Source organism: Abramis brama (assembly GCF_963993115.1).
Source record: "Abramis brama genome assembly, chromosome: 1".
Taxonomy (NCBI): Eukaryota; Metazoa; Chordata; class Actinopteri; order Cypriniformes; family Leuciscidae; genus Abramis; species Abramis brama.
In genome coordinates, this window is record NC_139963.1 from 15,733,604 (window position 1) to 15,748,471 (window position 14,868).

General features: G+C 42.5%; 1 protein-coding gene across 1 annotated transcript; it reads left to right on the plus strand.

Annotated features, from left to right (window-relative positions):
- Positions 1-5,510: 5,510 nt before the first annotated feature.
- bri3 (brain protein I3) lies at positions 5,511-12,540 on the plus strand. Its single transcript, XM_084120083.1, has 3 exons — positions 5,511-5,991; positions 9,206-9,383; positions 11,398-12,540. The coding sequence occupies exons 1-3, from the start codon at positions 5,862-5,864 to the stop codon at positions 11,528-11,530; spliced, it is 441 nt and encodes a 146-aa protein (XP_083976209.1). The 5' UTR covers positions 5,511-5,861; the 3' UTR covers positions 11,531-12,540.
- The last annotated feature ends 2,328 nt before the right edge of the window (positions 12,541-14,868 follow it).

Here is a 14,868-nt window from a genome sequence, read left to right on the forward strand (position 1 = left end):
GCGGAGCGGGACACATAAGCTCTTAAAGCCCTAACGGGGCAAAGACAGCTCGAGTCCCCTTCCTCGTTTGATCCCGGCAGGGCAGACAGGGAAATAACCTGAGCCCTAAACGGAGTGTTGAGGGATTTCGGCACGTAGCCGTGCCTAGGTTTGAGTATGACTTTGGAGTCATTGGGCCCAAACTCCAAGCACGTTGGACTCACAGAGAGCGCGTGCAGATCGCCTATGCGCTTCACCGAAGCGAGGGCCATCAAAAACACCGTTTTGAAAGACAGATGTTTGAGGCTGACAGATTGGATAGGCTCAAAGGGGGGACCTTTCATGGCTGCCAAGACCGTAGAAAGGTCCCACACCGGGACTGAGGGAGGTCTGGGGGGATTCAGCCTCCTAGCTCCCCTGAGGAAGCGGATGACTAAATCGTTCCTTCCCAGTGACTGGCCTGGCGTTGCTGTCGAGCACGCTGCGATAGCCGCCACATAGACTTTGAGCGTGGAAGGGGATCTGCCCTTGTCCAACAGCTCTTGTAGGAAGGAGAGAACCTCCGTCACCTCACAATCGAGGGGTGACAGGCCCCGAGCTGTACACCAGCTGGAGAAAACCGACCACTTCGAGGCATAAAGCCGCCTGGTGGAAGGCGCTCTAGCCTGAGTGATGGTGTTCAGCACTCCATCCGTGAGACTAACGGGTAACCGTTGAGCGTCCACGCATGAAGGGACCACAGCTCTGGGTGTGGGTGCCAAATCGAGCCCCTGGCCTGCGAGAGGAGATCTCTCCTCAATGGCACTGGCCATGGAGCGGAGTCTGCTAACTGCATCAGGACTGGAAACCAGGCTTGGTTGTCCCAGAACGGTGCTATAAGCAGTACTGGGCATTTCACTTCCCTGACTCGCTCCAGCACCTGAGGTAGGAGGGAGACTGGGGGAAACGCGTATAGCGGGCAGTGCGGCCACTTGTGGGACAGTGCGCTGTCGTTCTTCGAAAAGAACACGGGGCAATGAGCGTTTTCTGGGGACGCGAATAGGTCCACCTCCGCCCTGCCGAATCTCTGCCACAACAGCCGGACTGTTTGTGGGTGTAGAGACCATTCGCCCGTGGGAACGTTGTTCCTGGACAGCCTGTCTGGACCCAGGTTGAGTGTCCCGGGCACATGCACCGCTCTCAGCGAGCGCAGGTTGCGCTGAGCCCATATTAGGAGGCGCTCGGCCAGCCTGAAAAGGGAACTGGATCCGAGACCGCCCTGGCGATTTATGTAGGACACCACGGCCGTGTTGTCCGAGCGGACTACGACGTGTTGGTCCTTGATGTGGGGACAAAAGCGCGTCAGCGCGTTGTGAACTGCTAGCATTTCCAGGCAGTTGATATGCTGGAGCTTTTCTCGTTCTGACCAAAGGCCAAAGAACGGCCTGCCCTCGAGCAGCGCTCCCCATCCCGAGGTGGATGCGTCCGTAGACACCACTTTCACTCTCGAGGAAGTCCCCAGGCTTACACCTGAACGGTACCAATCGCCCGCCGCCCATGGTCTCAGGGCTGCTGCGCAGTCTTGATCGACTTTGAGGCGCAATCGGCTGAGTGCCCACGCTCCGCGTGGCACTCGCGCTTTCAACCAGAACTGCAGAGGGCGCATGCGAAGCAGGCCCAGCTGGAGAACTGATGATGCTGAGGCCATGAGGCCCAGCATCCTCTGAAACCGTTTGAGCGGGATAATCGCACCGCAGCGGAAGGACCTCGCTGCGTGCTGTATGCGCAGCGCGCGCTGTTGCGACAGCTGCGCCGTCATAGAACGAGAGTCCAGAACGATGCCCAGAAACGATATAGTTTGGCTGGGGTTCAGGGAGCTCTTCGTCCAATTGATCATGATACCAAGATTCTCGAGGTGATCGAGTAACATGGTTCTGTGCTCCACGAGCTGAGATCGTGATTGAGCTATGATCAGCCAGTCGTCCAAATAGTTCAGCACTCGCATGCCCCTGAGTCTGAGGGGAGCGAGCGCTGCGTCCATGCACTTCGTAAATGTACGGGGTGCCAGGGACAAGCCGAATGGCAGGACTGTATACTGGTATGCCCGACCCTCGAAGGCGAATCTCAAGAATCGCCTGTGGCGTGACGCTATCTGTATTTGAAAATACGCGTCCTTTAGATCTATCGACATAAACCAGTCTTCTCGGCGAATGTGCGCGAGGATTTTGCTGGTCGTGAGCATTTTGAAACTGCGTTTCACTAAAGCTCTGTTTAGTCGTCTTAGATCTAGTATGGGTCTGATACCACCGTCCTTTTTGGGGACTAGGAAGTATCTGCTGTATAGCCCCCCTTCGCTTTGAGCTTGGGATACATGTTGTATCGCCCCTTTGCTCAACAGTTTTGATATTTCGGCGCGAAGTAGGTGTGCTACTTCTGAATTCACCGTAGTTTCGACGCGCGCTGTGAAGCGTGGAGGGCGTCGACAAAACTGTAGCGAGAAGCCTCTCTTTATAATGTCTAGCACCCAGTCCGAAACCCCTGGAAGCGCGGCCCATGCGTGTGCATGGCCGGCTAGGGGTTGGATGCGAAGCGCGCTCTGTTCGCTGTGCGACGGCGGCGCTTCGGGGTGCGCTAGCATAGGCGTTACGCCTGAGACATTTGAGGCGGGGAGCGCGCGTAATACAGCGGGCAAAACGCTCATCCTCGACCGCGCTACAGTGTTTATCTGAGCGGGGGAGGTCTGAGAAGGTCTCATGCAGCCTACAAGTGAACGTGGGCGGGGACCGGGCACGTTTACTGCTTTGGCCGCGCTGTCTGCTTGAACAGAGCGGGCGCGCACAGGTCCCGTTTTTACAGGGAGCCTGTGGCTTGCCAGACATAGTGTTTGTGGGCACTGGGAAGTGGGCACTTTGACTATGTTTGGGGCGCGATCGAACTGCGTCGATCTTATGAGTACGGGCCCTGTGTGCAGGGCTGTGCTTGTGTGTAGGGATGGGCACAGAGAAGTGGGCATCAACACTACATTTATAGCACCATCGGCCATGGCCGGGACACCAGAAAATACACTCTTTTCGGGATTTATCTGGGTAGCCGTAAAAACAGCTTTTGTGTGCAGGCAAGCGGGCAGCTGTGCGGGCTTGTGCTCTGCTGAGAACGCTGAAGCAGTCGCAATTCCTGGGACTGAGACAGCGGTGCGCTTTGGTGAGGGCCCGGTCGCAACGGGGCTTACACACCTGCGCTTTCCTAGGCGTGCTAGGATTTCTTTGGGGCTTCCGGCTTCAACACAACCCTTGGTCGCGGCCCGCGGTGAGTGGGGCGGCGGCTAGTAGAGCGAGAGCGAGGGCGTGAGCTGCGCTGCTGTCGCTGTGAGGGGGCGGCCGAAGGCGGGGGCTGAGGCTGTGAGCTCCGAGGGGCCTGTTTCTCACGGCCCGCTGCAGAACTGGGGCGCTTCGGCAGGAAGTGCTTGAACGCCTGTGACGCTTTTTGGGCTTCGGAAAATCTCTCCACGAGCTCGGAGAGAGAAGATCCAAAAAGGCCAGCGGAGGATAGCGGGGCGTCGAGGAACGCGTTGCGCTCTGCATCAGCCATCTCCGTGAGCGTCAGCCACAAATGCCTCTCGGCTACGGTAGCGGAAGCCATACAGCGTCCCATGGCTTGTGCTGCAGCCTTGGTAGCGCGGAGGGAAAGATCCGACGCGCTTCTCAGGTCCGCGATGCAGATAGCTTCAGGTCCTATCTCGTCCAGTTTGCGGAGGAGATCGCCTTGGAAAACCTGAAGCGTGGCCATGGTGTGCAGAGCCGATGCCGCCTGCCCAGCGGCGGAGAAGATCCGCGCGAGCATCGACGACGTCATGCGGCAGGCTTTTGACGGCAGCGCAGGCTTAGTCCGCCGTCCAGCAGAGGGCGGGCAAAGGTGGGCTGCTATCGCCTGTTCCACCGGCGGCAGAGTGAGGTAGCCTCGGTCCTGAGCATTATCCAGGGAGGAAAATGCTGGGGATACAGACGAACGTGTTCGTGCAGAAAAGGGAGCGTTCCAGGCCTTCGCCACTTCTTCATGAAGCTCAGGAAGAAACGGAGCGGGCTTAGACACAGGAGAAGTGCGCTCACCAGGGAGGAAGCTACCATCAAGCCGGGTGCGCGAGGGGAGTTCCGGTGCAGACCACTCGAGGCCGAGGCTCGCCGCGGCCAACGCGAGTACTCGCATGAGCTCCCTCTCGATGCTAGCTCTAGCCGACGGCTTTCGGGCAGGAGGCGTGAGATCCGCAGAGCTCGCCCAGTCTTCACTGCCTGAAGCTAGCAGAGAGCAGGAATCCTTTTCGACCGACTCGACTTCAGAAACAACTTCCTCAGATGAAGCGGCGGCAGACTGCGGGCGCTGAGCATCAGGAAGTGCTTCGGGGGAAGCCGGTGAAGCTGGCGGGCGAGCCGGCGAGCTTTGTCGGGAAGAGGTGGGTTCCGGGGCCCGCTGCGAGCGGCGCTTCTTACGGCGCGGCACCGCGGCGGGGGGCGCAGGCTCGGAGAACTGTGCCAGGCGAGTCCGCAGAGTCACCATCGGCAAAAGCTCGCAGTGAGGGCAGCCGCCGTCAGCGAGCGCGAGCGCTGCGTGATCTTCGCCCAGACAGGAGACGCAAATAACATGGCGGTCTCCCTCGGTGAGCGGGGCTCGGCACGAGCCACAGGATGGCATCTTGAAAAAGACGCGGCTCTTTTAGGGGTGAGTGTTCGGGGAACACTGCACACACACACACAGAACAGAGCAGATAAAGGATATGAAGCGCCGGAAAGCGCAGCAGGTACGGCAGTAGAAGGCGGCGAAGGCCAGCGGCTTCAAGGGCTCGTCCCGCTGAAAAGCTTGCCTCGACGACGCTTGCTTCTCCGTGATCCAGCGATGCGTGAGCTTCGCTGAAGAGATGAAAATCAGTTGAATCAGCCTACTCGAGCTCCTTTTATAGGGGATGGCCACACCCGTTTCGGCGGGATGTGACGAGGAGCGCGCGAAGCACTCTCATTGGTCTGATGTTGCATCAGCCCTCGCTCGATAGGCTCATGCAGTTGCCGCAGAACAGCCAATGAGTGAGCGAGCCGTCTCGCCATGGCTGTGCACTGCCGCAATGCGTTTTACAAATATGAAAATTAAGGATAATTTTGCTTCAGTATTTCGTGAAAAGAGACTTTTCCCGCAGCGTTCTACGAACGCAGTACGAGAGAACTCTCGTAAGAGAACACAGTGTTATCATAAGACTAGAGCCTTTATCTCATGTATACATGGTTGTAAACAGAAATAAAAGCACTGTAACCTTTTTGTTTTATCTGATACTCTTTTTAGTGAGCATTTGTATTGTTATTATTAATCAGTCAACAATTACAAATATAATATAACAAAGTATCAAACATTAGTAGATACAACATAGAACAGCAGGGGAAAGGAAAATCTAAGAATATAAATAAACTAAATAAAATAATAAACGAGTTAATAACAAATATAGAAATTAAACTTTTAGCGCGTATGTAAGTGTATAACTTTAAAGCGCGCCCCCTCCCCCGCCTCCGCGCATGCGCGTTCCACTTCATCACGTGACAGCGAGTCTTGTGACAGTGCGGCAGGAAAAACGTCGTTTTTGAGTTTGATAAGGAGTTTTAGTCGTTACCAAACCCAGATTTCTCTCATAAACGAGAGAAATCAAGAAATAGGTCGCTATGGCGCATCTTTAGGACATTTACACGTCTTCAAAGCATTCCTGTCCCGAAGCTGAAAGAGCGCGTTGAAGTCGCATGGGGAAGAGTGGAGGAACTTTCATCCAATCTTTGTTTTGTTTTTTGTTTGCGTTAGTCCAAGTGATCGTTCAAGCTCAAGAAGATTTTTAAACTAGTTTTCTGAAGTGGACAGGACACCTCGGACTAGATATGGATTCTAAACCTCTTCTCCAGGACAGACCTCCAGCCTACAACACGGTCCCGGCGGCGTACGGCTCGTTCCCCGCGGCCGCTGCTCCCGCGACGGGCTTCCAGCCTCAGGCACCGCCGCCCTACCAAGGCAAGAGAACCGCGAACAAACACACTGTCCGACACTGCGTTTTAATCTGCTCATAATCCTGCAATAATACACGGACGGTGTTATTAATAATGTGATTTAATATGCTTCAGATTTTTGAAAGAAATCTCTTATGCTCATCAAGGCTGGATTTATTTGATTAGAAATACAGAATAAACGGTAATATTGTGAAATATTATTTCAATTTTAAATAATTGGTTTTCTATGAAATATACTTTATAATGTAATTTATTCCTGTGATGTAAAGCTGATTTGTTTTTTTAGCGTCAGTACTCCAGTCTTCAGTGTCACATGATCTTTCAGAAATCTTTCAGATATGCTGATTTGATGCTCAATAATGGAAACAGTTGTGATGCTTAATATTGTTTTGGAATCTGAGATCCTTTTTTCAGGATTCTTTGATGAATTAAAAGTTAAAAAGAACAGCGTTTATTCAAAATAAAAATCTTTTGTAACAATAAAAGTCACTTTTTAATTTTTTTTTGTTGCAATTTAACACATCCTTGCTGAATACAAGTATTAATTTCTTTTTTTTTAAAAGGGAGAAAAAACTGACCCCAAACATTTGAACGGTAGTCTATATTGTTGCAAAGATTTCTATTTTAAATAAATGCTTTTTTAAACTTTATATTCATCAATGAATCCTGAAAAAAGTATCACAGGTCATAACAACTATTTCCAACATTGATAATAAATCATCATATTATAATGACTTCTGAAGGATCATGTGACACTGAATCACAGGAACACTTTGATCACAGGTATAAATTAGCCTATATTTTAAAGCATGTTAAAATAGAAAACCATTATTTTAAATTTTAATAACATTTAATTTTCTAACATTTTCTGTATTTTTGATCAAATAAATGCAGGCTTGATGAGCAGAAGATTTTAGTTGTAAAACTAGTAATGTTTCCAAACGTTTGACCGCACCATAGCAGTCAGCTGACAATTGATGAGATCATTGATAAGATCATCATTTCGAGTTAAAAATTTTTTTTACAAATCAGGAATAAATTTAAAACCATTTCAATAAGTGTGTTTACACATTTTTTACATTTGACTTTGACTTTTCACAACTTTTCACAACTTTGACTTTTCACAGACTGGCAATCCAATAATTGATAACTATAAACTATAAAAAATAACCCAAATTAAAACAAAATAAAAATACTCATTTACTGAATGGAACGGCGTTACTTTCTATAAAATACTACTTATAAAATACCGCACTCACTGATTTAAGTGTCACAAGCCTTAGTACAACAAAACACACTTCTTGATTTATTATGAGTCAGAAATTAGTCTGAGTAATTCAGTCACAGATCTGAGAAAAAAAAAAAAAAAGTCTGGAAACCGGATTAGACTTTCTAGTCTGACTAATTCAGCCTAATGATAAACACTCTTTTCATTCTCAAATTAGCACAGTCTACTGTACGTCTTCATACGACTGATTTGTTAGTCACGGCCAGTCCTAAAAGACGCCTGACTTATAAAACAAGTCTAAGCAATTTATGCAACAGGCTCCAGGTCACGTTTTATGTGTATTATTATTAATGTATTTCGTGACTGGGCTACATTCTGTGAATCTAAATATCATGGTATATGAACGAGGTAACCATTCAGTTACAAGTTTCTCATGTAGTTTTATAAGTTTGAAGTCCATAGATCATAAATACACTGACGCACACGTTGGTTGACTCAGTTTAGATACTCTCTTTCAATACTTACCCTTCACCTTCAAAGGTAGTGCGCTTTAGCATACCTTTAAAAAGAGCTCTTATTTTGGAAATTATATAAAGAATCTACTTAAGTGTGAACTGAATGTAATGTTTTTGGACACTTGATTGCATGTTATTTACAATTTACATTTAATATTAAACGCAATTAGTTGAATGTAAGAGTGCTTTTTTGACTCACTTAAGTACTTAAGTCACTGACAAGCATGTATGATATATTAAATATACTTTAATGTCATTTCTACTGAAACTTGTATGTTGTTTTGAAATATATTTGTAATTACACAATGAAGTTCCAGTTCAGTACATTTATAATATAGCCTGTTAACTTTAAATGTAATATTGAATAACATACTACAGTTAAAATTATAATCAAGTACTTTGCATGTGCTTTAGTATGTTAGTTAACACATCAAAATAAGAGCACTTCTTTAAAGCATGACAGAAGATTATTAAAACAATGATTTAAAATGTTCTTTAACCCTGTGTTACTCTTGTCATCATTTTTTACTGAAAAATTCTACATTTCTTTTTTTGTGAGTGAATATTTTATTTCATCGGAATGGTACGAAACTTGGTAAATGTTTTTGGCACTTGCTATGTGAACACAAAAAAAATCATGGACATGATTCGAAAAAGTTAAATGGTCCTAAAAAAAGTCACACTTTTGTGCTCCTCGCGGTCAAAAATGACGGCATTGGAAATGAATGGGAGACGAATTTCATCTAGTGGAAACGTTTGGTACTGCGGCCTGAACAAAATCTGGTTAAAAACTCATTTATTGAGATATCAAGCTCAAATTTGGAACACAACTTGTTTAGATTTATGGCTTGTTTTAGAGTAAAACGTATTTTTGAAAATAAATATTTCATATAAAGTTTGAAAATAGTATTTTTGTGCTTTTTTCATAACAATAACTTTAAAATTCGTAAAGTTCACTTTTTAAAACTTGTTTTCACTTCAGCAATAATCTGCCAAGTGTCGTCTTTGAAAAGAGATCAAACGCTTTGCTCTAAAGCATTCAGGATTTACGACAGTTTAAGTTGGAAATGTAATTTTCAGAGTACAGCGTAAATATCATTTAGTACCATAAAATCCCTTAAAAATGCAAAATATTAAATAAAAAACATTATCCAACTAAAATATAGTACACTCATTTCATCGAAATAATAAAAAAAGAGCACCAGAGGGTTAAAATACAAAGTTGACATTAAGTGCACTTTTAAAAAGCGTGTTAAGAAATTGTACTCTTTTTAAGTACATAAAAAATAAAATAAATAAACGTAATATTTGAAGGACACTACAAGTGCACATTCACTACAATCACGTGACTTCTTTTCTCAAGGGTGTATCCTCACCTATAGCTTCCTGTACAATATAAATAAGCCATAAAACATCACTGCTCATCACACAGTGAGAAACGTGGAGTGCTAATGGATGTGAACTCTGTCCCACAGGTTTCCCGGCCGCCACCTCAGGCTATCCGGCCGCCACCTCAGGCTATCCGGCTGCCACCTCAGGCTATCCGGCCATCCCGGGCCCGCCTGCAGCCGTGGCCTCCCAGCCGGCCTACGCCAGCACCTACACCATCGTCCAGCCCTCGGTGGTGGTGGTGGGGGGGTGTCCGGCCTGCAGGTGAGGCATACACACATCACACTCGGTATCAGTCAGATCCGTTTAGGAGAAGTCATGCTATTCGTATTTGGCAACTAAGCTTTACGTAATGTCATTGTTCACCGGGGGAAAGAACATCTGACTTCACAGTGGTTTCTGTATCCGCTCACTCGTCTTCCTGTTCGCTTGTGAGTGTGTGACAGTGCATGTCTGATGTTATGCCATGACTAATACGATTGTTTCGTGACACTTTACAATAAGGTTCATTAGTTAGCTAACCAGTTAGCATGAACTAATAGTGAACTGCACTTATACAGCATTTATTAATCTTTGTTAATGTCAACATTTACTAATACTTATTAAAATCTTGATAGCATTAATTAATGCACTGTGAACTATAACACGAACAAACAATAAACAGCTTTATTTTAATTAACTAACATTAACAAAGACTGTAAGAAATGTGTTGCTCATGGTTAGTTCATGTTAGTTACTACATTAACTAATGAACCTTATAGTGAAGTGTTACTGATTTTTTGAAAGTTAAAATCGTACTATAAGAGTCTTTTCAACTCATAATCCTGGCCTTAAACTGGCCTCTTTGAGGTTGTTTTAATCCAGAAGCACTTCCTGCTAGCTCATGTGACTCAGAGAGTCATGTGACCTCATGACAGCACTGATTTCACACTGAACTTTGGTTCATGCCCCAGATCAGTCCAGTTCAGTGAGCGTGACCACAAAACAAACAATGTGATTGTTGTTCCCTTCCTCCTTTTAAATCATACTGAGCTATATCATACAGGACACACACACACATACACAATATATATATATATATATATATATATATATATATATATATATATATATATATATATATATATATTTTGTGTATGTGTGTGTCAGAATCAGTTGAATCAGTTTGGAACAACATATATATAATACAAAAATCTGACTGTCTATAATTAAGAATTAAAGATGTTTGATGCTTTTGTTTATTAAAAATGCATTTTTATATTTCTAAATATGTAAAATAAATATACATGTTTTAATATTCTGGTTGGTTAGAGGGATAGTTTCCCCTAAAAGGAAAATTGTCATTATTTACTCTCCCTCATGTTGTTCCAAAGCCATAAAGGACGATAACGATGATGATAACTATAAAGATATAGTTCTAAATATAAAAGAATAGCAGAGTTCACACCACCACCATAACAACACAAAGGAACGATATCGTTGGAATCACTGTGTTAAAAAGTGTTAAATTGTTCGATTGATATGTATTACTTTTATGATGTCTATGAACTTTTTGAAGCTTTAAGGTTTTGCTTGTGCGGACTTTCAACGGATAAACGAAAATCTAATAAAAGATCTTCATTTGTGTTTTGAAGATGAACTAAAGTTTTGAACAACATGAGGGCGAGTTATTGATGACAGAACTTAAATTTTTGGCCGAACTAACCCTTTAACAGGCCACTGTTCACTTGACAACCATACGCAAGAATAATAATTACAGCCTAATGCTATTTTCAGATTTGGTTACAGCAGAGAATGAAAATAACTTTGGTCGTACGAGAATTGAGACATATTTTTAGCTGTTACTGTTGCAACTTGTGCTGATGTGGTTTATCAAATGTCGAACTCATTTTAGGACCAAACATCACATTGTGGGCCAAATTTGAAAAACATTTGTAATATGAAGAGTACATAAACCATTCTTCTCAGTTGAATCAGTTTAAACAGACTTTAAAGGGATACTCCACTTTAAAATGAAAATTCTGTCATCATATACCGGTACTCACCCTCATGTTGTTTCAAACCTATATGAGTTTCTTTCTTCTGATGAACAGAAAGGAAGATATTTAGAAGAATGTCAGTAACCAGACAGTTTCTGGTCTCATTGACTTCCATAGTATATTTTTTTCCTACTATGGAAGTCAATGAGACCAGAAACTGTGTGGAGTATCCCTTTAAGCCTGGTCTGGTAGATGTTTGAGTGACGTATGTGCTGACCGTGGGGTTGTGCTGTGTTCAGGGTCGGCGTGCTGGAGGACGATTTCACATGTCTGGGAATCATGTGTGCCATATTCTTCTTTCCTCTGGGAATTCTCTTCTGCCTGGCCCTGCGTCAGAGGAGATGTCCAAACTGTGGAGCCACCTTCGGCTAGAGGGACCAAAAACCCCGTCGCTGTCTTTTTAATTCAGTTTTAAGCATCAGCATAGTTTATCTGTAATCATTGCACACGAAAAATGCCAAACGTCGCTTAGCGCAAGTATGATAAATGACAGATCACAATAGTAACCAGCCACAAACCTTTTGATTACTTCAAGATGGATGTCCATGTTTTTATAGTTTATACACGCCTCGCAAGCACTATTGTTTTTGTTGTTGTTGTTTATATGAAATCTTAAAGCCAGTCTCCAGTCGTCTAATCACTAGTGCCTTTCCGACGGCAGAGAAACCATGAACTGATGGAGCCGGGACTCACTGAGGGGAAATTCCCATATGACTCTGGACAAACGCCGACTCACGTTGAGTAACTGTGCAAATTAAATTGATGATTTGCTTTTTTTCTTCTTCTTTTTTTCTCTCCAATTCCATCACAGAATGTTTAATCTGTTCTTGCGTATTGAGAAAACCATCACCATTGACTTATAATATACTCACTAATCGTGTCAATCACGTCTTAGTCAAGATCAAAAAAAAAAAAAGCATTGTATTTATCTTCTTCTTCTGTATTAATCGTTTTATGCTCGATTTAAAAAAACTGATATTTGTATATCTTGGATTTCTGAATCAGTTTTAGACCATTTCTTTCTTGACGGGGTCTTGTTTTGGGGGCCATGTTTTGATCGCACTGCACTGATGAATAATATTATGTGTGCTGGGGTTTCTGAGAGGGTGAATATGCAGTTATGTTTCACAGCCAGATCCAAGTTGAAATGAAACCTGCAATAAACAAGGGAAGTTGGCAGCCGGACAATGTAATGTCACCCAAGGACACGCAGTTAATCTTTGACAATGGAAATGTTTTTTCTTTCCAGTGACCGACAATCAGTCTCGGACGCGTCCAGTGTGATTTCATTCATCATGATGTACTCATAGCATACACTAGGCACGCTGTAATGATCGGTTATAACTTTTTTTACATTAAAAGATTGTAAATAAATTCTACAAGCGCTTCTGTCTGGTCATTTTATCAGATCTTCGTTTGAAATGTCAACATTTTGAACTTCCTCATCTGTGAAACTTAAACTTCCTCATCAAACTGACTTGAACTGTAATTCTTTACATATATGTGACCCTGGATCATAAAACCAGTCATTAGTAGCACGGGTATATTTGTGGCAATATCAAACAATACATGAAATGTAACAATACATTGTATGGATCAAAATTATTGATTTTTCTTTCATGCCAAAAATCATTAGGATATTAAGTAAAGATCATGTTCCATGAAGATATTTTGTAAATTTCCTACCGTAAATATATAAAACATGTATTTTTGTGAGTGAATGCAGCACAGTCGCCAACATAAATGAACAACTTTAAAGGAGATTTTATCAGTGTTTAGATTTTTTTGCACCCTCAGATTCCAGATTTTCAAATAATTGTATCTCGGCCTAATATTGTCCTATCCTGACAAACCATACATCAATGGAAAGCTTATTTATGAAAAGAAAATGTTAAAAAAAATGTACCCATGTGACTGGTTTTGTGGCCCAGGGTCACATATGTTTTGAAGAATTCAATTTCATGTAATTGATCAAAAGTGACTATTTTACAAAAGATTTCTATTTCAAATAAATGCTGTTGAATAAATTAACTTTCTGTTCATCAAAGAATCCTGAAAAAAAAATGTTTCATGGTTTCCACAGAAAGTACGGTTTTCAACATTAATAATAGTAAGAAATGTTTCAGAAAAATTACTGTTTTTGGTCAAACAAGTGCATCTTTGGTGAGTATAAGAGACTTCTTTCAAACCAAGGTACGCACCGAACCGCCATGTTTGTGAACCGTTTCTCCCCTAATATACACTGTTCCAAATTATTATGCAAGTGACATATCAGTACAATAAACATTCAGATTTTAGCTTTTCAAAAAAAGTGTTTGTTTTATTTTATCTTTTTAGATAACTGGTATCAAACTCAGGCAGGTTTGTTAAATAGTTTGCCAGGTCTTCGGTAAATGGAAATGTTCCACATTATTAAGCAAGTCACAGTTCTCATGGTCAAATAAACATTGCATAAAAAGAGAGACCAAATACAATTTTATTTTGTATTTTTGTGCACTAATAACTATGTAATGTCATATTTATTAAAACCAAGTATAAATTTCGAGTTAGTCTTTTACAAATTTTTACATGTATTCCAAAATAATAACTAAAGGCAGTAACAATTTTATATATATATATATATATATATATATATATATATATATATATATATATATATATATATTTATTTATATATTATTTGTGAACTACTGTTCAGCTTTTCTTTTTAATTGTCAACTTCTTTTCAGCAGTCAAGATTGTACACACTGGTCCAGTTTGATTTCGATGTGACAAAGCGGTGATATTTAAATGACAAATTAAATGAGAACGTGCACGAAATCAAGAAACAATCATATCCTATTGGATCACATCCAATCATAGCGCGATGGAGTGATTGCCTCCTCTCACGTGACTTTCCCCCCCCAGTCATTCTCAATTACCACCACACCAAGTCCTTAAAGGGATAGCCTACTCCACTTTTTTTGGAAATAGGCTCATTTTACAACTCCCCCAGAGTTAAACAGTTGAGTTTTACCGTTTTCGAATCCATTCATCTCCGGGTCTGGCGGTACCACTTTTAGCATAGCTTAGCATAGATCATTGAATCGGACAAGACCATTAGCATCTCTCTCAAAAAAAATGACCAAAGAGTTTCGATATTTTTCCTATTTAAAACTTGACTCTTCTGTAGTTACATCGTGTACTAAGACCGACGGAAAATTAAAAGTTGCGATTTTCTACTTTAAACTTAAAAAAAAAATAGCAACTTTACATTTTCCGTTACATTTTTAAAAAAAGTGGAGTATCCCTTTAAGGAGCAACATTTTATTCTACATAATTTTCCATGTAGCGTAATGCAATTTCAAGCATATGTTCTTGTATAATTTAAAACTGGTGAAATTTGATATCTTCGAAAATCTAATGCTGCAGTTTTTGTTTTGCTATTTTTTCCCACCCAAAAAAATGTTTCCTTACAACATTTTCAGAGACAAATATAAAACACAATGTTGTTGTTTTTTTAAACTAGTGTTTGTCAGTCAGTACGTCATGACCTGCACTGCGTGAAACAAAGATGTGCAGTGCTGGATGTCTAACAACCCGGGGTCTACATGTACAGAAGTATTTCTTACTTTAAAGACTTTAAAGTATTCATACTCATTCACAGTGTTTCTAATGCTAATTACTGGTTTAGTTGCAATATTACGCTCATATTTTAACACTAACACACA